Source organism: Lepus europaeus, chromosome 18, assembly GCF_033115175.1.
Source record: "Lepus europaeus isolate LE1 chromosome 18, mLepTim1.pri, whole genome shotgun sequence".
NCBI lineage: Eukaryota > Metazoa > Chordata > Mammalia > Lagomorpha > Leporidae > Lepus > Lepus europaeus.
Genome location: NC_084844.1, coordinates 15183722 through 15204903, shown reverse-complemented (window position 1 = coordinate 15204903; position 21182 = coordinate 15183722). Strand labels below are relative to the sequence as shown.

At 59.6% G+C, this 21182-nt stretch overlaps 1 protein-coding gene across 1 annotated transcript; it reads left to right on the top strand.

Annotated features, from left to right (window-relative positions):
* The first annotated feature begins 1306 nt into the window (after window positions 1–1306).
* KCNH6 (potassium voltage-gated channel subfamily H member 6) lies at window positions 1307–19857 on the top strand. Its single transcript, XM_062216477.1, has 13 exons — window positions 1307–1382; window positions 1663–1893; window positions 6834–6995; window positions 7103–7308; window positions 10095–10520; window positions 11314–11713; window positions 12652–12851; window positions 12967–13219; window positions 16441–16634; window positions 17657–17741; window positions 18283–18445; window positions 19056–19211; window positions 19518–19857. The coding sequence occupies exons 1-13, from the start codon at window positions 1307–1309 to the stop codon at window positions 19855–19857; spliced, it is 2892 nt and encodes a 963-aa protein (XP_062072461.1).
* The last annotated feature ends 1325 nt before the right edge of the window (window positions 19858–21182 follow it).

Below are 21182 nucleotides of genomic sequence, written 5' to 3'. Positions count from 1 at the left end.
TGGGTCATCTTCCACTGCTTTCCCAGGCCATTAGAATAGACCTAGATCAAAAGTCGAGCAGCCAGGTGCCTATATGGGATGCCAGCACTACATATGGCAGCTTAACCTGCTATGCCACAACACAGGTCCCGAGAAGCCTCTTTCAAACCTCACCCCCACCCCCATCTGCTTCTTCTCATGCGTTCATATTCAATCAGTACTTTTATCGGAGGTCACTTGCTAATAGGTGGTTTTACATCTCTTCTTTCAAGCTATGCCTTTGTGCTAAGAGCTCTCAGGCGTCTGAGAAAGGCACCTTATTGCATATTTTTTATCAACCTTCATGTGCTCCCTTACCGCAGCTTTCAAGGATCAGGCTTTGGCCGGCGCCGTGGCTCAACAGGCTAATCCTCCGCCTTGCAGCGCTGGCACACTGGGTTCTAGTCCCGGTTGGGGTGCCGGATTCTATCCCGGTTGCCCCTCTTCCAGGCCAGCTCTCTGCTGTGGCCCGGGAAGGCAGTGGAGGATGGCCCAAGTCCTTGGGCCCTGCACCCGCATTGGAGACCAGGAGAAGCACCTGGCTCCTGGCTTCGGATCAGCGAGATGCACCGGCCGCAGCAGCCATTGGAGGGTGAACCAACGGCAAAAAGGAAGACCTTTCTCTCTCTCACTATCCACTCTGCCTGTCAAAAAAAAAAAAAAAAAAAAAAGGATCAGGCTTTGGCTGTACCAGGAGCTGACCCAAGAGCTCAGCCTGGGCCCTGGGGCTCAGCTGGAGGGCACTTGTCAAGGGCAGGCAAAAGGCCTAATGGTACCATGCCAGGATCAGGCCCAGTGGTTAAAGACTCCCTGAGGCCCCTTAACAAGTCCTTCTGCTCACTTCTTCCCTGCCTGAGAGACTCCTCTGTTCCGGGGGGGGCGAGTGCCCTTCAGGACCTGGAGGGGGTCTGAGAGATTCTGGGGCCACCTGGACACCAGCCCAAGCTGCTCAGCGAAGCCCTGCCCTACTCCGGGCCCCGGGCCCCGCCCCGCCCCGTCGGCCCGCGGAGAGTTCCCCCGCCCAACGGACCCCGCCCCGGCGCCAGCGCGCGCTTTCAGCACCGCGGCGCGGACAGCTCCCGGGCGGGCGCGTGGAGAGGCGGTGCAGCGAGCAGGGGTCGGGGCCGGCCGGGCGGGCCGGGGCAGCGGACGCAGGCGGGAGGGCGGGGCTCAGAGCCCCGCGGCCCTCCCCGGGGGCGGCGCCCACTAGGAGCCCGACGCCGCGGAGCCCGAGGACAGGCGGAGACGCAGGGAGTGGGGGGCGCCAGGCAGGGCCCGCGAGCGAAAGATGCCGGTCCGCAGGGGCCACGTCGCACCCCAAAACACTTACCTGGACACCATCATCCGCAAGTTCGAGGGCCAGAGTGAGTGTGTGTATTGGGGTGAGGGGCGGTCTGGAAGCCTTGTTCGGTGGCGGGAGGAGCCGGACCCCTTTCCTAACTTTTGGTGGGGCAAGCGCGGCAGTGCTTACCCCAAATGACCCTTTCCCATGACTCTGGCCTCCTTGGTCTTCCCTCCCTGACCTCTTCCTCCCTCGTTCCTGTCCCTATCCTGCATCTGATTCCTGCACCTGCCGCTAAGAGCCCCTTCCTGCTGCCCAGCCCTGGCCACCATGGTTTTCCCACCTTCTGCCTCCCTCCCTAGGTCGTAAGTTTCTGATTGCCAATGCTCAGATGGAGAACTGCGCCATCATTTACTGCAACGATGGCTTCTGTGAACTCTTTGGCTACTCCCGAGTGGAGGTGATGCAGCGACCGTGCACCTGCGACTTCCTCACCGGCCCTAACACACCAAGCAGTGCTGTGTCCCGCCTGGCCCAGGCGCTGCTGGGGGCCGAGGAGTGCAAGGTGGACATCCTCTACTACCGCAAGGATGGTGAGGCACACTCAGGCCAGCGGTTCTGCCGTGCAGGCTTGGCTCCCTCTCGTGTTCAGACAGGGGGCCTTGAGGGAGGGCTCTGCCGCGGGGACCAAAGGACCTGGACAGATCCTCTGTCCTCTCTGGGCCTGTTTCTGCATCTGTAGGGGGAAGCAATGGACATTAGATGTCATGCCTTCTGAGGTCCTTTTCAGAGCCTGGGACCAGGCTGTGCCACCAACTGCCACTGGCCTAGGGCAGAGCTTCTTGCTCCACTATCCCTCCCTCCCCTTGTCCCCAGGCTCTGGGCCATTCACTCTGTCACTGTCAGCCCCAGCTGTCAGGCAGCTGGGACGGAAATTAACCTTCCCTCATCTCCGTCTGCTCTGGGGATTAGGGGAGGAGTCATTCTCTCAAGGCCTCTTGGCCAGGCAAGGCATGAGGGTTGCTGAGTGGGTAAGAGGGGTGGTTCAGGCTCTTTGGGGAGATGGGGTCTGGAGTTTCTTGTGACCAGGAGGCTCATCCGGATAGAGTTTCGCTTGTTGCTGGCAACCCAAGCTTACTGCAAGCAAAACAGAAGCACAGGTCAGGGGCTAAGGACAGAGAATTCCACAGCCCTCTGGGATCTTCCTCCTCCTAGGACCACAGCACCCCCACTGGACCTGGGAGGCAAAGGGTGGGCATTGGGGCAGGGGGGCGTTAGGAGCTGGGATCAGAATCTAAAAGTCATGGGGAAAACACCTGGATCAATGGCTGTCACCCTGGTTCTGCATCAGAATTACCTGGGGCATATTTTCCAAAGCACACCTTCCCCAGAGAGAGGCTGACTCACGAGGTGTGAGAGGAGGCCTGGCAGGTGTATTTTGAAAAATCTATCTGGGAGTTCTGATGTTCTGTCGAGTTCAGGACCCACTGACTTAGATAAACCCATCATTTTGTGGATGAGGAAGGGACTTGCCCAAGACCCCATTGCTGGGATCCATCCTAGAGCTAGAATGTTGTAGGAGAGGAGAAAGCCCCAATGACCTATGTGCTTGGAGGCAGGACTTCTGGAGAGGAAGCCCCCAGAAGAGAGAAACCCCCAGGGAAGGCAGCCATGAGCCACCTGAGCCCAGCTGAAGGGCAGATGACATTGGATTGGGACAGAGGTGCCAGGAGCCCAGGTTCTAGGGGCCTGGTATGGGTGTGGAATGTGATTGTGAGGGTGAATGTGAGCATGTATGTGTGTGTTGCCAGGGTTCTGGGGCGGGGCTTCTTAGCAGGTCCTCGCTGTCCCCTGCTGCTGCTCTCCAAGCGAGTATCAGGTGGAATGCCTCAAGCAGGGCAGCAGTTGGGGACTGGGAAGGACCTGGTTTGTTTTGGCAGTACTCACTGGGTTAATGAAGTCAGAATCTTTTTAAAAGCTGTGACCTCACCTCCTCACATCATTTCAAGAAGGAGGTGACAGTCAGGAGGGTGAGAAGGGTCCCAGAGGGAACAGGATGGGATAGGAGGAAGTGAGGAGGGGGACAGCAGGTTCTCTCTGTCCCTTTCTGTGACCCCAGAGCTCTACCTGGGCTCCACATGAGTGAAAACTGATCCCAGGCTCCGGGAGATGTCATATTAGGGTTCCTAGGCTCCTAGGCTCTCAGGTGCCTGAGCAGGGGGCAGAGGTCAAGGCCAGACTTTGGCCCCCTGAGACCAGGTCTCAGGTCTTTAAAACCGTGCTGGGGGCCGGTGCCGCGGCTCACTAGGCTAATCCTCCGCCTGCAGGTTGTAGTCCCGGTTGGGGTGCTGGTTCTGTCCCAGTTGCTCCTCTTCCAGTCCAGCTCTCTGCTGTGGCCCGGGAAGGCAGTGAAGGATGGCCCAAGTGCTTGGGCCCTGCACCTACATAGGAATCCAGGAGGAAGCACCTGGCTCCTGGCTTTGGATCAGCGTAGCACGCTGGCCGTAGCAACCATTTGGGGGTGAACCAACGGAAGGAAGACCTTTCTCTCTCTCTCTCTCACTGTCTAACCCTGCCTGTCCCAAAAAAAAAAAAAAAACTGTGCTGGGGTCCTCTAGCCATCAGAAGGGATCCTTGGAGCCTGGCTTTGGAGGCTGACCCCAGGTGAAAATAGGAAATTAACCACAATGGTGCCTGTGAGTGTCAGCCTACTCCCACCCTACCCTCAGCCCTCCCTGTCCTGCTGCCCAAGCTTCCACCACCTGGACCTCCCTGAAATGGGCCTGAAGCACAGACAAGGGAGCTCCCTAGCCGGTGCTACCTTAGGGGAGGATGTGGTGCTCGGGTAACTAATGTCACCTTGTCCTCGTTCAGGGATATCTCACAGTCCTGCTCAAGGCGTCCCTAGGGCTGATTTCTCCCTTCTTCAGGTAAACACCTCTCTCCACATAGCCCCTGGCCCCAGGGAGGTGGGAAGGGGTCCTGAATAGATCGTTAGCTGGTTATTTATAATCCTCTTCTCCTCTAAAGAAGCAATCTGCTGAGAATTCTCCAAGTCAAGGTGGAAGGTCTATGTGTGTGAGTTTCCACATTGTGCAGCTGCAAAAAGTTGGAGTCAGGCCAGGACACTTGGCAAAAATCACCTGTGACACAGAGCTCGGGGACCCCTGAGAAACTGACTCTTTTTCTAGCTGCCTTTGCTAGGAAAGTCAGAACCTAACAGATAAGGGGGGAGGAGATTGTCACAGCACTGTTCCAATGAGAATCTGGAGGGAGGGATGCAGACCACTCAGACCCTCCCCATTCCCCCCTGTTCCCACTGGGCACTGCCAGAGGGCCTCGCTCTGCCTGCTTTTGCTGGGAGTCCCCTAATCAAAGGCCAGGATGACGAGGACAAGGCTAGGCTAAGGTCGGGGCTGCTGTCTTCTCCCCTGCCCCCAAGTGTTTCCTGCAGCTTCACCCCTGAGTACCAGGGGACCACGCTGGGGGAATGGCATGGAGCAGCCACCCTCCCAGAGTCAGCTTTTTGAAGCACCAGCTCTTGCCCGAGGGCTCCCCACGATGCTGGATGGGGTGTATACAAGAAGACAGGGGCAAAGGACAGCAAGGAGGCTGCTAAGAGGAAAGGACCAGGGCCAGAGCGGGGAGAGGGTGTGAATGATGAGAAGCTTGAGAGGGAGAGAGCGGAGAGAAATAGGGCGTCCCAGGGTCACACAGGCCTGCTGTCATCAGTGAGAGGCAGGTGCTGGGGGAAGCCTCTGCAGGGGAGAAACAGGCAGAGACTGGGCTCCTCCAGGGACAGGGCCAAGACCACTGCCACTCCTGAGCACAATCAAGAGTGAGAGACCCACCTGCTTCTGGCCACCCCCACAGCGACCTGTGGGCCCTGAGCCATGGCAAGCAAGGACAGCCTGGGCAGGGGGAGAGAGAATGCTCTGGAATCTTCCAAGTTCTCATGATCTGCCTGCCTGCTCACCAGGCAGCAAGCATGGGGGCAGGGCATGGGATACCATGCACTGACCTCCCCCCCACCACCACCACCACCACTGCTACAATGGGCTGGTCTGCGGTTCATTCTCAGCTTCTGTTTTCTAAGGACAGCATCAGCTGATGGGCGCAGCCACTTAAAGGCCGGGCCTTAGCAGCCCTCAGAGGCAGAGAAAGCCAACAGGCCTTGCTCCTCTGCCAAGTTCTGGCCTCTCCCTGCCACCTACCACGCCAGATCTCTGCAATGCCAGATTAAGGAGCTGGCCTTAAGGGGAGGGTCCCAGGCTGCTGGCCAAGGAGGCTTCCTGGCTAGGTCCCAGGGTCCCTGCCTTTGCTGCCTCAGGCCGTGAGCCCAGCCAGGAGTGGAGCGAGCCAGGCGGGAGGCCCCTCCCTGGTGTGGATGTCTCCCCTGGGCCCAGCAGCAGCTGGCAGGTGGCTGCCTGGTGCCTGCGAGTCCAGGAATCTGATCCAGGAGATTCCTGCTCTCTGGGAGGCGAGTGAGGGCTCAGCTGCACCCCAGCTCTGATGACCGTGAGGAGAGGCTGAGAAGCAAGCGCTAAGTAGGGATCCTGGAGAAGAATGATTGCTCCCCAGAGTGCCGACTCTCCTGCCAGCCGGCCTCCATCTGTCATTCACACAAACACTTCCATTCACTCATCAACACACAGCACCTGAGATAGGTGGCACAGACCTGACCCTGCGCACAGGGAGTGCAGCCCTGCCTTCTGATGTGTGTGGTCGCCTGGGGCCCCTGCCCTGTAAGGCCCTGCCCTTGGGGGGCTGACACCGGCCAGCAGTTTGAGTTGAGGGACATAGGACAGCCAGGAAGAAGGGGCCCACAGGGCTCAGGCTGTGGAATACGTGACATTTTAGCTGCTTTAGTCCCACCCACCGATGAGGAGGTAGCAGTGAGACTTGGAGCAGAGAGAAGGCCAGAGATCCCAGCTCTGTGTCCCCTCCCAGCCTCAGCAAGTCTGTTTCTCCAGACCACAGGTGCAGAGCGGAGGCCCACCCATACCTGTCCCTGAAGGACATCAAGCCCCAGTGTGCCAACTGGCATGGGCCCAGCACCGAGCACCTGCTATGCTCTGAGCATCCAGTGCCTTCCTCGCAGGGAGCAGGGCACCTCTTGTGGAGTGGGAATATGGAGCTGAGCCCAGGGCCCGCGAGAGCTCCGTGGGGGGCAGGCTGTCCCGCCTCACTCCCCACTTAATCCACCTCCGTCCATCTGCTCAGCTTTAATTACAGCAGAAGCAAACCTTGAGGTTAAGCCCTGAGCTGAGCACTGAGCGTGGACTTGGACCTGATTATTATCTACATTATCTCCTAATGAGCCGCTTAGCTGCTCTCCCCACCTCTGCCCTGTGGGTGGGGCACCTGCTGGGCAGCCTCCACCACCCCCAGCGCAGGAGCTCTGGTCACCGTCCAGACCTCTTCATCCCAGTGGCTGGCTGCCATTCATGTGACCTTCACAGAGTGCCCTCCCTAGCCAGGTCACTGCAGGGAGGAGCCCTTTAGTGACCGCCCCCGCCCATGGTCTTTGCAGCCTCCAGCTTCCGCTGCCTGGTGGATGTGGTGCCCGTAAAGAACGAGGACGGAGCCGTCATCATGTTCATCCTCAACTTCGAGGACCTGGCCCAGCTCCTGGCCAAGAGCAGCAACCGCAGCCTGTCACAGCGCCTGCTGTCCCACAGCTTCCTAGGCTCTCGTGAGGCTGGTGCAGGTGGCGGTGGGAGGGGCACATCGGGAGGGGGGCACCAGATGGAGCCGCGGGCACCCCTGCCCTAGCTGCTCTGACCATGGCCCCGGTTTCAGACGGCTCGCACAGCAGGCCAGGCGGACAGGGGCCTGGCACAGGCAGGGGCAAGTACAGGACCGTCAGCCAGATCCCGCAGTTCACGCTCAACTTCGTGGAGTTCAACCTGGAGAAGCACCGCTCGGCCTCCACCACAGAGATCGAGATCATCGCCCCGCACAAGGTGGTGGAGCGAACGCAGAACGTCACAGAGAAGGTCACCCAGGTGCGGGCCTGCAGGGCGGGGAGGCCGGGCTGTGCCAGGCCCCCACTTGGTCGGCAGAGGGCTCCATCATCCTGTCCAGCTCCTTACTGTCTGGCCTGAGCCCCGGGCCTCCTGCCCTGCTTGAGCCTGATTCTTTACACCTAACTAAAGGCCTGTCCTGACGACCACCTCCTAGAGCCCTGAGAGTCTGGGGTCAGCGGGGCTGTGAGCAGCGGCCCCCCTAGGTACGGAGAACTAGGGAGTGTGGGGACACCACGAGGTCTGCTCCAAGGCTCTTCCGGTCGCCAGGAAGGAGAGGCAAGAGAGGGCATCTGTCAGGGCTACAGAGAGAGGAGAGGAAAGAGCAGGGGTATGGCCAGAGCCCCAGCCCTGCTCCTGCCCCGTGCCATGGAGAGGATGGTCACCCCACTCGCAGCTTGCCATAGAGAGGCGGAGCAGGGCAGGTGCCTCCAGCCGATTCTGAGAAGCTTTCTGGGGACCCAGACTCCAATGCCTCCCACCCCCTGCAGCCGCTCCTCGGCCAGCACTAGGCAGTCTTCTCTGGGTCCTCTGTCCCAGCTGACGCCACTGTCCCTTCCCTTGGGGCTTGGAAGCCTGATTGTTCCACAGGGAAATGCAAAGGTCCCTTCCTGAGGCCCTGGGGAGCAGGGTCCTCGCACTGACTTTCACTGTGACCTTGGGCGAGGGGCCATGGCCTCCGTGCTGGCTCTCATGTGCTGGAGAGAATTGAACTAAGTGGTCCCATTTGACCATAACTGGCACTGCCCCAGGAGGCAGATGGAGCTCTAAGCCACAGAGAGGGACCCAGGCCAAGGCTGTCTGTGATGGTGCAGAGCAGGGGAGGGGGCCTGCTCCCAGCTTCCCTTGGGGCCAGCCCTGCATGGGGGCTGAAGGACAGCCCTTTTCCTCCCTGCCACTTCCTACATGAGGGTCCCACTTTACAGTCAGCCCCTCACTAGACGCTAAGACCCTGGGGAAGGAGAAGCCACAGCCTGACCCCTCCAGTGCCCCTTAAGCTCATGGCCATCATGATGGAGGCCTTAGGTTGGGAGGTATCCATGGCAACAGGCAGGTCTGGCTGAGCTGGCCATGGTCCTGCTCCTGTCCTGGCTGCACAACTCGGCTCCTGAACAGCGATATGACGGCGGCCTCGGCCAGAACTTAAAGGGCCTAGGGGACTGTGATCTAACCTGAGCCTTTCTATCTTGAAGGCTCTGCAGCTCTGGGTGGTGCTGGGCAGAGCAGGCTTGCCCCCCAGAGAGGCCCTCACGCTGGCTTCGGGGACAGGGGAGACTGGGGGGCCAGTATGGTGGGGAGCGGTTCTCCTGTCTGGAGGCCCTGAGGAGTTAAGGAAGTGCACCCTCCTCCCAGCAGACTTGCAACCTCCCCAAACTCCTACTGCCTCCCTCCCACACCTCACACCAATGGTGCGAGGGGAGGGGCTGGCAGAGATGAGACTGTGCTGTCCCATCAGCAGGGTCCTGAGCAGCTCTGATGCCCAGGGTGTGACAGCACAGCCACTTGGCCTCTTTGAGTCGCAGCCCCAGCTTCCATGCATTCAGCCACCTGCAGCTGAGCCCCTGTGTGGACCAAGTGCTAGGTGACAGGGTGAGTGGACCCAGCAAGGAGACAGAGGCTCACGGAGCTTGCAGTGGAGAACAGCCAGTGGTCAGGGCCTTATACAGAGACAGAAAATCAAAAAGTGGGTTCAAGTCTGGGTGGAGTCAGAGGAGACTTCCTGCGGAGGGGGAAATGTGAATCCAGGCCTGATGACTGGGCAGAGGGTCACTGCAGGGTGGGGGCACTGTGACCCCTCCCAGGAGTTTGATGTCAGATCAGGGACCATCTGGCTGAAGCCAGCCCTTTGATGGATCTTCCTTATTGCTAGCTTCTCCGCTTTGCAAGGTCAAAACCTTACATTGCAGATTTTCTGAAACTAGAACCAGACCCCATCTGGTGGGGAGGGGTCCGTGGGACACTGGCTCTGTCCATCCTTGTTGCAGCCACGCCTGTCATAGCATGTGGCAGCAGGAGGGTGGAGCAGACATCGCATCTGGCAGCCTATGGTCACCCAGAAGCCAACAGATGCCCCTCAGTCAATTGTAACCCCGTGAAACTTGTTGTCCTTTGTTACCCAATTTTGCAGGCAAGGAAACTGGGACCCACAGGGGTGACAGCATTTTTAGCAATCTTAGACCTGGCATCCAGCCGGGAGGTCTGGCTTCCAAACCCATGCCTTTCCTCATGCTCCAGCTGTTTCTCACGCTAGGCAGCTGGGCAGGGCCCGGGCGTGTTGGGCTGGGACAGGCTGGGGGACCAGGGTGAGGGGTATACAAGGAACAAGCCTGAGGGGACAGATGTGCTGGGGAGGCGGGATATGCAGCAGGGTGCAGCTCTGTCCCACAGTGCCCCAGGCTCATGAGCTTCCCCAGAAACAGACCATCCTGGAGCATGGAGGCAGGGCAGGGCAGAACCAGCATCACCCACAGGCGTGTTCCTGGGAGCAGCCCAGATGGACAGGGTGCTGGATAGGATGATGTTCTCTGATGGACTTGGCGGGGAGGGGGCTGTGGTTGGGGTTCCTCATGGGAACAGGTCACCCTAGAATAGTTTCTTCATGCTTGACCAGTGAGGGCCCTCCCGGGGGCGACTCTCAGAGCTTCTCATGGGCCCAGCTCATCTGGACCCTTGGCAGGTCCAGGTGCCCTTTCCTTCCAAGCCTCGCCCAACAGCCCTGTGTCACCAGCAGTGGCCGCCGCACTCACCGCCCCGGCCCCTACACCCAGGTCCTGTCGCTGGGCGCCGACGTGCTGCCGGAGTACAAGCTACAGGCGCCGCGCATCCACCGCGGGACCATCCTGCACTACAGCCCCTTCAAGGCGGTGTGGGACTGGCTCATCCTGCTGCTGGTCATCTACACGGCCGTCTTCACCCCCTACTCGGCCGCCTTCCTGCTCAGCGACCAGGACGAGTCACAACGCGGGGCCTGCGGCTACACCTGCAGTCCGCTCACCGTGGTGGACCTCATCGTGGACATCATGTTCGTCGTGGACATCGTCATCAACTTCCGCACCACTTACGTCAACACCAACGACGAGGTGGTCAGCCACCCCCGCCGCATCGCCGTCCACTACTTCAAGGGCTGGTTCCTCATCGACATGGTGGCTGCCATCCCCTTTGACCTGCTCATCTTCCGCACGGGCTCGGATGAGGTAAGCAAGCCCCTCCCAGGCCAGCGGGCCGTAGCTGTCCCTTGTGCCCTAGCCCCGAGGCCTCTCTGCCTCACAGCCCTGGCACTGAGCACATTTGCCAAAGCAGATGGAGGTGGACAGGGGCCCTGGGACAGCTGTCATCGTCCAGCCCTGGACAAGGATAAGCTGAGACTGTGCCTGCAGGGGTACCGTCTCTCTGTGCATCCTCTGAGCCGGCCCCAGCGGGAGTTGCAGGCTGCCAGCAGCCCTGATCTGCCCCCCAGATCTGCCCCTTCTAGGACAGGCATTCCTCCGCCCCAGCCCCTCAAGCTGCCTCCTATGCCACGCTCACCCTGGGACTGGAAAGAGAATCCACAGGCTGCTCCCCCAAAGCACCCTCGTGCCCTTCTTGCCCCGGCCCCTCCCCCTGCCCAGCAGCCGCTGGACACCACCCCTCAACAAATCCAGCCCCAAGTCCTCTCCCCTCCTATCTAGCCTGGGGCCGCTGCCTGAACACTGAGTGGCCTCTTACCCACCTCTGCCCCCACTCACACGTTACCTCCTCCGTGAATCTCCCCCGCCTCTGCCTCTGCAGGCTTCAGTTTCTCTTCCTGCTCCCACTGGACTTCGGTCCTAGCAGCCAGAACACTGCCTGGAGCTTTAGGCTGAGCGCTCCTTAAGATCCCACACTCCGACCCCAGTGCCAGGCGTCTGGCCCAGACATGTATTTGTTGAATGACTGTGTGATTGCGTGCACAAGTGACAAAACGCGGGCCTCAGAGCACGTGGCCCTCTCCCTGTTCCTTTCCTGCAGACCACCACGCTGATTGGGCTCCTGAAGACGGCGCGGCTGCTGCGGCTGGTGCGCGTGGCGCGGAAGCTGGACCGCTACTCCGAGTACGGGGCGGCCGTGCTCTTCCTGCTCATGTGCACGTTTGCGCTCATCGCGCACTGGCTGGCCTGCATCTGGTACGCCATTGGCAACGTGGAGCGTCCCTACCTGGAGCCCAAGATTGGCTGGCTGGACAGCCTGGGCGCGCAGCTCGGCAAGCACTACAACGGCAGCGACCCGGCCTCGGGCCCGTCGGTGCAGGACAAGTACGTCACGGCGCTCTACTTCACCTTCAGCAGCCTCACCAGCGTGGGCTTCGGCAACGTCTCCCCCAACACCAACTCCGAGAAGGTCTTCTCCATCTGCGTCATGCTCATCGGCTGTGAGTGCGCCCCTTGCCGTGGGTCTTCCCTGTGCGAGTCTAGCTGGAGCTTTAGACCGAGCTGTGGCCTAACAGCCGGCGGCGACGGTGCACACGGCAGGTTGGTCGTAAGCGTGCAGCACGGTGAAGTTTTGCACACCAATTACACACAGCAGGTAACACCCATTCAGCCCTCGCTGTGTGTCAAGGCACCAGGACTGGCTACCTCACTGGCAGGGCCGACTGCAGTATGAAAACCTAGAGCCCTTGTTTTAAAAAATACAGAATGTTGGGTTGGTGACAGCCGAGCACTTAACCAGGCACAGGGCTCTTAGCGGGGGGCTCTGTGTGGCCACGTGGGCAGCACACGGAGTCTGCGCTGCCTAGCATCCAGGGATGCTCACCCCACGACCCGAGGAGCCCAGTTTCCAGGGCTAGGACCAAAGGACCTAACCTGCAGCCTAGAGCACATAGCTAAGAAGTCTCTGAGTCCCAGCCCCACCCAGGTGGCCACTCCAAGGCTCTCAGAATATGCGACGCCTGCCTCGGCAGACGCCCAGTTTAGGAACACAGGAGGCAGTGTGGGACTTCACACGTGGATGGAGTTACTATGTTCCAGAGTATTTAGAGACGTGAAAACCCGCAAAAAAAAAAAAAAAAAAAAGGAAAAAGTGGGTGAAAACAAGCTTCCCCTCTATTATATTTTTACAATGTGAAGTGGAAAACAAATCTGAACTTTAAAAAAAAAAGTCCATTGCTCTAGATCTTTCTTGGCAAGAGTTTGGCCTCTGGAGCCTGGGGAAGGTGCCAAGAGGCTAGGGGCAGAGGGAGGGGGCAGGAAACCCTGGAGCCTTTGTCCACCGTGGATCCTGCTGTTGTCCTGGGCCCTGGGAGAGGGAGGCCGGGGCTGGCGGGGGACGCCGAGGAGCTCACGGCGGCCTGCCCCCCACTCCCCCCAGCCCTCATGTACGCCAGCATTTTCGGCAACGTGTCGGCCATCATCCAGCGCCTGTACTCGGGCACCGCGCGCTACCACACGCAGATGCTACGCGTCAAGGAGTTCATCCGCTTCCACCAGATCCCCAACCCGCTGCGCCAGCGCCTAGAGGAGTACTTCCAGCACGCCTGGTCCTACACCAATGGCATCGACATGAACGCGGTGAGCCTCCGCCGCCCTGCCCCGCTAGCGCCAGGGGAGGCCGAGGTCCCACGCGCGAGGGGCGCCCCCGAGCCCTCCCCATCCCCTGGAGCCTGTGCACTCCTCCTCCTCGCAGGTGCTGAAGGGTTTCCCCGAGTGCCTGCAGGCCGACATCTGCCTGCACCTGCATCGCGCGCTGCTGCAGCACTGCCCGGCCTTTCGCGGCGCCAGCAAGGGCTGCCTGCGCGCGCTCGCCGTCAAGTTCAAGACCACGCACGCGCCGCCCGGGGACACGCTGGTGCACCTCGGGGACGTGCTCTCCACGCTCTACTTCATCTCCCGCGGCTCCATCGAGATCCTGCGCGACGATGTGGTCGTGGCCATTCTAGGTGGGGGAGGAAGGGAGGGGCAGTGGGGAAGGGGGGCAGGCCCTAGTTGAGGGGTTGGGGAGGGAGCAGGGGGCTTAAGTTCTACCTCGGGGGCCTTCTTCCCAGTGAGGACCGGGACACCTTTTGGCGACCAGCCAGGTGAGGAGCTTGTGCCTAAGAGAGCCCTATACCCAGCTCGCTGAGTCCTTAAGGCAACCCCCTGCCGGGGCTCCCAGGGGAAGCTGAGGCCCAGAGAGGCCGTGCTGGTCTGTGGCCGAGCAGGGACTGGTGTCACTCACAAGCCCGGGGCAGGTTCCTTATTACCTTCTTACCCTCTTGGGTAGTTCAAGGTGACAGGTCAAAGATCAGTCTCTGCAGGGATAGCTGGACACTCGAGGAAGGGTATGAGCACTAGGCAAAGGCTTGCACTGGATGACAAGCCCTCACCTGTGTGGCCCCTCTGAGCATCACAGAGTCGCCCAGTCCTCATCTTTATTGCCTTCCCTGTGACGTTGGCTCTGACCCCAGGCTCCTACTCTGCCTACAGCCTTGTCCTCCATTGGTCCCCATGGCCTGGCTCTCTTCTAACCCCTCTGGACAGTCCTCCTCGGGTGCTCCCCCCCTCACCTGCCCTTGGCAGGTGCTCTGGCCTCTTCTCCACCCCTACACCTTCACCTGGGCCAACTCCTTGCTCCCACAACTCCAGGTTCCACCTGCACCACAAAGACCCCCTACAACTCTGCCCTAGCCTCCAACTGTCCTTAGACTGGAATATTCCATTTTTTAAAAGATTTTATTTATTTAGTTAGTTAGTTAGCTAGTTAGTTATTTGAAAGTCAGAGTTACAGAGTGAGAGACAGAGAAAGATACCTTCCATCTACTGGCTCACTCCCAGATGGTTGCAGTGGCCAGGGCTGAGCCAGGAGCCAGGAGCCTCATCCTGGTCTCCCACGTGGGTGGCAGGGGCCCAAACACTTAGGCTATCTCCTGCTGCTTTCCCCAAGCACATTAACAGGGAGTTGGATCAGAAGTGGAGCAGCCAGGACATGAACCAGTGCCCATATGGGCTAAACAGCAACACCGCAACACGAGCCCCTGGAATATCCCATTTCTTTCTGGGTATGACCACCCTCGTATTCCATAGACGGAGTAAACAGAGCACATCCCAACCTGAAATCTTCATCTTCCCAAATGCAGGTCCTTTGGCCTCCTTGCCCCTGTGAACCACCCACCCTCTGCCAGGCTGGAGTCGGCCAAGGGAGTGTTCCTCCCTGTCCCACCACCCATCATGCAGTTGGCCACAGAGCCCTCTCTGCTCCCCTCACTACACTTCTCTGTCTCACACCTGCACCCAGTCCTTGCGTCTTCCCTGGGAAGGTGTCAGGAGCTCCTTTCCCATGGACCTGCATCTGGTCCAACCCCATCTTCATCTTCCACCTTCTCCCAGTGACCTAAATGCATACCTGTACACATTCCTCTTCTGTTCAAAATTCTTCAGTGGTTCCCCATGCCCCATGGGAGAAATGCCCTGTGCACGGTATGCACAGTTCCCTCCAGTATGGCCACCCAAGAGCTGCTACCCTCCTCCTGGGACTTCAAGCTTCAGCCACACAAACTACTTCTAGTTCTCTAAATCTCCCAACTCCATCACACCGCAGTGCCTTTGCACACCCCACAGCTCCACTTGCAGTGCCCTACCCAGTGCCTCTGTCTAGCAGACCCCAGTCATCCTCCAAGGCTGGGCTCAATCAGACACAGGCTCCTCTAAGGCACCTTCCCTCTCTCCCAGCCTACCTTAGTAGAGCCATGTGGGTGGGATAATCATTACTATTAATAATTAAGAAGCCAGTCCAATTTAAGTTTCAGTTAGAGACATGAAATCCTCTCATTTTTTCCCTGAGTAGAAATAGACATTAGGTCCTAATCCTTCATCTGCTGGAAAACCATCACACTGGATGGCGCCCAGATTTCAAGCTTCAGGCTTTCGTGTGGGATCCTGGCGAGTCCTCTCCCCCTCTAAGCCTCACTCTGTAAACGAGCTTTGATCCTGCTCTGCAGGGGAGGGCAGTGTCTCTGCCTCCATCCATCCCTCTGTGTGCTAAGCCGTCAGCGCCCCTTGTGCAGTGCCACCAGGCTGAGGGCAGGGGACTTTGCTGTGCCCACTGGGGCCAGCAGGGTCCTAGTCAAGCCCCTTCCCCAGCACTGACCCCACGCTGTCTCTTCCACCTGACTGCCTTTCTCCTGGGGACCCGGTCTTCGCTGATTCTCTGAACACAGCCCGCATTTCACTCTCTTGGACAGCCCTCTCCTTGCTGTCCCATCCTCCCCTGACAGAAGGAGCCCCTCCCTCCTGCATGGCCCCCAGCTCTTGGTTCTCTCCTATTTCAAGGCTCTCTAGAACATTCTGGAAACAGGCTGGCTGCTGTGCGCTTGTCGTGCAGGCATTTGGGGAACTCCTTGTGGGTGAGCCAGCATCTTATTCATGCTTGTGTCCTGTGGCCAGTACAGCAGCTGGCACCAGGATGGCCTAATATGACACCCTGAGTGTCCACTCATGCCCACCCGAGGCCTCCATCCCTCCCAGTGCCTTGGCCTGGCCCCTCTGGCTTGCTCAAGCACGTTTTCAGGCAGCATCTCTGAATAAGCCCAGCGGGTAGACAAGGCAGGCGTGGTCACACCATTTTAGAGAGGAGGACACTGGAGTCCAGAGAAGGGGGGTGACATTGCAGGCTTCTCTGCCAGGGCTGAGCTGGTGACCTGGCCCCACCGTGGGGAGTGGGAAGATAAAGGGACAGAAACCTCAGGCTGAGCCCTGGAGGAGATGGGAGCCCTGGCCCTGGGCCCCCTGCCCTCTGCTGCATAGCCCTGGCAGGCGGAGGGGAGCTGAAACATGGAGCCTCCAGCGCCCTCTGTAACCCCATCCCTTGGGTGGGAGCGGGACCTGTGCCAAAAAGCACAAAGGGGGGATTCTGATGGAGGGGGCTTTTGAGGGACCTGGAGATGGCGAGAGGACCATCTGCGGGGGGCGGGACTGGCTCTGAGTGGGTCTCCATGGAGCTCAGAAGACGGGAGAAGGGCACCCCCAGCCAGCACTTCTAGCCCTGTCCCCTTGATCCTAAGCACCAGGCCCCAGCCAGGCAGGAGGAGGAGGAGGCCATGGTCAAGGGGCCCTTGAGGATGCTCCTCACAGAAGGGAGCCTGGGGCCAGACCCTGGGGCGACCACAGCCTCTCTGGCTGGCAGGGAAAAATGACATCTTCGGGGAGCCTGTCAGCCTCCACGCCCGGCCTGGCAAGTCCAGCGCAGACGTGCGGGCCCTGACCTACTGCGACCTGCACAAGATCCAGCGGGCGGACCTGCTGGAGGTGCTGGACATGTACCCTGCCTTTGCGGACAGCTTCTGGAGTAAGCTGGAGGTCACCTTCAACCTGCGGGACGTGAGTCTGGGCTGGGTGGGCTGGGGTGGGGGGGTGGCGCGCCTTGGCCAGCTGGTAGGAGGTGACATCCAGGCTTCCACCTGGGGACTTGACTTTCCTGGCCTAAGGAGACCCACCTGGTCACTGACCTTCCTTTCAACCCCATCCTGCATCCCTTGCCAGAATTTTGTCCATGCCTACTGTGGCCAACATGGTGCCAAGTGCAGTGACAGCTACTGAGGATTGAGCACTGCCTGTGTGCGGGTCCTGAGCCGCTTTTCTCTTATCATCTCATTGAGTCTCACTCCCAGGCAGGGGCGGAGCACCCCTTTCTCCTCCCCCTTACTCCAGCCCCTCAGCCTCGGGAGGAGGCTCTGCTGGGCCTGGCCTGTGCCCAGCTTCAGGAGGGTGGCGCTGAGATTGGGTTTCTTGCTGTGGACACCCCTCCCCCTCCCCCCAGTCGCTCCCCTGCAGCCTGATCTGAACAGGACACATCCAGCAAGGATCGGGCTCTGGGAGTCCTTGCGTGGACACTAGGGCAGGAGGGATGTGGTCTCTGTGGCCAGGTACCCCCAGGACTCACGCTGCCGGGAAAGGGGCTGCCACGGGCACTGATGAGGGCATCTCCCGAGTGCACCGGGGGTTCCAAACCCAGTCTCCTTGCAGGAAACTCCCGGTTGGCCCTCGTTGAGTGGGGAAGCTCTGGGCGCTCAGGAAAAGAGGGACTGGGAACGCAGCTCTTTTGCCTTCCATCCCTAAGTCTTGCTTCTTGAGGCAACCCCCCTGCTGAGACTCCTGTAGGGGTCTACACAGGGCCACCTGGTGCCCGGGCATGGGCTCCAGGCCTCTGTGCATCTGCCCACCCTCATCAACAGACAGCCTGGGAGTAGCTGCCCAGGGCACTGTGGCCATACTCAGCCTCCTGCCCCCACTTGCTTACCTGGGTGTGACCAGGTCCCTGGGGAGTGAGGGGGATGGGGAGGAACAAAGAGGCTCCATCCCAGCTGTGGTCCTTGTTACTTGATGCTCTTGTTCCCTACAAGGCAGACGGGGGTCTCCAGTCATCCCCCCAACAGGCCTCGGGCAGCCGAGACCACCCAGGCTTCTTCCTCAATGACAACCAGTCAGGTGAGCACAGCCAGCCCTGCCCTGCCAGTGTCTGTCCCAGCCCAGTCTCTGCCCCTGCCCATGTCCTCTCCATCCTGCCTCCCCAGCCCCTCGATGAGCACAGAGGGGCTCCCTCCCTGGACTCAGGACCACAGGCCTTTGTCCCCCATCCTCCCCTGGCTCCATGTGTCTTCCGAGCCAGAGAGAGAGGCTCATTGAGTGCCAAGTGCTGCCCCCAGGGGTGGATACTGCTCCAGCCCCGGGGTTCCACACCACGGCCTCTGAGGGCCGCTGGGCTGCAGCTCTCTGGGCAGAGACCAGCATTAGAAATCCTCACTTGGCAGCACCCCTGAAGCTGAGGCCCCATATCCCCTCCCAGGGCTACAGCCTCCTAGGTCCTGGAAGCCAGCCCTTCACAGGGGCAGGACCTGTGCTCCAGGGCACCCAGGTACACTCCTTCGGTTCCTGTGACAGGCAGCAGGAGGACACAGGCTCTGCTGGGAAGGAATAGGCCTGTGGAGCCAGCTGGACTGAGCTGAGGCGCCCCTTCCCCCTCCTCCAGGTGCAGCCCCTTCCTTAAGTATCTCAGATGCATCTGGCCTCTGGCCTGAGTTGCTGCAGCCAATGCCCTTAAAGCACAGACCCCCGAGCCCGCAGGGAGACCCAGACTGCTGGCCCCGGGAGCTGGGCTCCAGGCTGGATCAGCTCCAGGCCCAAATGAACAGGTGAGTGCCCCGTGGGCCCCCGCCAGAAGCAGTGGCAGAAGACAGACCTGGGTGCTGGCGCCCCCTCCTGGTGACTCAAGGACATCCCTAGTGCCGGGTGGGTTTTAGAATGACCGGGCCTTTTAGCGGCAGGCCTCTCTCCATCCCTATCATTAACCACAGTCCTTGAATAACTTCCCCCAGCAGACCCTGAAACATACCAAAGAAGCTTGGGACGGGGTGTGGCCTGTGGCCTGCAGGGCTGTGGCGACAGAGTGAGGGCTTAGGGGTGGCACAGACCCAGCTTTCAATTCTTGCTCTGCACTCTTGCACTCAGCAAGAGTGTGGACAAGTTATGTAATTACTCTGGAGCCTCCGTTTGCCCTTTCAAGAAATGGGGAGAATTCGAATGCCCATGTGAAAGCAAACAGCAGGACCGAATGATGTATGCTCGGTGTCTGGTCACAGGTGTTATCAGTCAGGGTCGTGCTAAGGGTAATGCGGGCAGGGGCTGTGGATCCTCGTGGAAAATAGCTTCAGGGAGGCCCAGGTTGCCATTTCACTGGGCGGCAGCAGCCCACAGACTACAAAGCGGGGAGCCTGACCCTTACTGCGGGGTTCTGTCTGGCAGGTTGGAGTCCCGCATGTCCTCAGACCTCAGCCGCGTCCTGCAGCTCCTTCAGCAGCCGGTGACCCAGGGCCACACCAGCTGCATCCTGGGAGTCCCTGCCTCCAATGACCTGGCTTTGTTTCCTGCAGCCTCGGGGACTCAGAGTCCAGGGCCCAGGCTGTCCCCCGCACAGGTGAGAAGTGAGGGGATCCCCAGGGATGACCTGGAGGCAGCTGCATGCCTTCGCCACCCCCAACTTGATGTCAATGTGACATCAGGCCCAGAACCACTGTGGCCCCTGGGCAGTCAGGGCTCTGCCATCCTCTCTGAGATGAGTGGTGGCCTGGACAGAGGGGTGGCCAAACCCAGACTGGCAGCCACAGACTCACAGACGAGGCAAGGGCAGCAGGACCCTGAGGTACAAGCCAGCAGGTGCAGCTCTTGCCGGCTCCCATTCCCAAAGTCGGGGGGATGAACCCACAGCCTGGCCTTGGGGCTCCCCCACACTCCATGTCGCCCTCTTTCTCGCCCCTCCCAGGCCGTAAGCTTTGGTGACTTGGACAAATGTGGGCCGAAGCACAGGAACTCCTCCTCCAGGATGCCTGACCTGGTTGTGGCTGCAGATCAAACCCTGACTCCATCCTTGGACCAGACGCAGCCCGAGGGCCTCCTATCACCCGTGGCCTCTCCTTTGCATCCCCTGGAGGCACAGGGACTGGTCTGTGGTCCCCGCTTCCCCTCCCTCCCTGAACACCTTGACTCTGTTCCCAAGCAGCTGGAGTTCCAGAGACACGGTTCCGACCCTGGATTTGCAGGGAGTTAAGGCACCAAATCCCAATACACCCTGAGAGGAATGAGTGAAGGCAGACAGCTTCCGAAATGGGCCTGTGAAAACCTTTCTCCTAGAGTAGCTGCGAACTGCTGGCCGGGTGACGCGGGAGGGCACGGATGAGAAGCTTCAGGACTTTCCCAGCTTCCCCGGGGCTCTCTTTAGCAGCAAGCCTGGCAGAGTGTGGTCACCTCCCAGCTCAGCACCACCTGCTTGTTGGCCCAGCACTAGGCCTGGGTTGGTCAGACCACTGGGAGAGCCCAGGACCCAACTGGAGGTGTAGGTGACCTCTGGGGCAGACATGTTGGAAGAGAGCTACAGCCCTTGGTCCTTCTGCCTCTGGTTTTCTGATGACATCTGGGTCCCTAGAGGGCCGTGGACAGTCACTTAGCTAATAAAGCCTGCACATATCATGTTGGGACAGGTGTCTGACTTACCTACGGAGCTGCTAAAGAGAAGACCTCGACTGTGCTGTGAGCTTCTCCAAGTAACTTCTCACCAGGGCCTAGGGGCCCACCTTCTACTATATCCATCATGCTGGGGACCTGAAGTTGGTTCCTTGGACCCAAGCGCCCTCAGAGCCTGGGGCTGTTAGCCAGGCTGGGGTGAAGGGAAGCTTGGTGGCCCTGGGAATTATGACAACAGCCAACTCTCCCTGAGGCTCCCCTGTGATGACTGCTCTGCAGATAGCATTATCTACTCCTCAAAGCCAGCCCAGGAGTCAGCATTATTGTCCTCATTCTAGAGAACGTGGGATCAGCAGCAGAGGGAGGGACCACAAAACCACCCAGGCGTGTGTAAGGCCGCCACAAAACACACCAAACACCGGAGTGAAGGGAAAGGCTTACTGTTGGGTGGGGGAAGCCCGGCGGGCTGGGGGAGAAGGCAAGAGTAAGTGTTAGGGAAGAGGTCCTGGTAAACCTTTGCCTGGGGCGGGCAGGGAAGTAGGAGCAGTGAATCCCATTAGAGTGGGGGGTGGAGCTGACACCTGTGGTTGGGCCATGGGGTCTTAGGACCGAAGCTTACTGTGCAAGGTGGCGAGGACAGGGGACAGAGCCTAAGCTGGCGCCACAGATAAGACGGCACCATTTTACTAACAGCATGCTGGGACTTTCGGGGGTGCCAGCATCATTTTGTTTCCTGATCTCGGAGCTGGTTACATGAGAGTTCACATGTCCTTCCACATACAAATGATACTTCAGTTTTAAAAGTAAGGCATTTAGCAAAATGGCTAAGTCACCCACAACCCATCCCCAGCCCTGGCTTCTGACTCTAGCTTCCTGCCAATTCACACCCTGGGAGGCAGATGTGATGGCTCA

Coding starts and splice junctions, on each gene's coding strand:
- KCNH6 (XM_062216477.1), top strand. CDS start 1,307: ATGCCGGTCCGCAGGGGCCACGTCGCACCCCAAAACACTTACCTGGAC. Junction 16,635..17,656: donor TCACCTTCAACCTGCGGGAC/GTGAGTCTGGGC, acceptor GTTCCCTACAAG/GCAGACGGGGGTCTCCAGTC. Junction 19,212..19,517: donor ACTCAGAGTCCAGGGCCCAG/GCTGTCCCCCGC, acceptor ATGAACCCACAG/CCTGGCCTTGGGGCTCCCCC.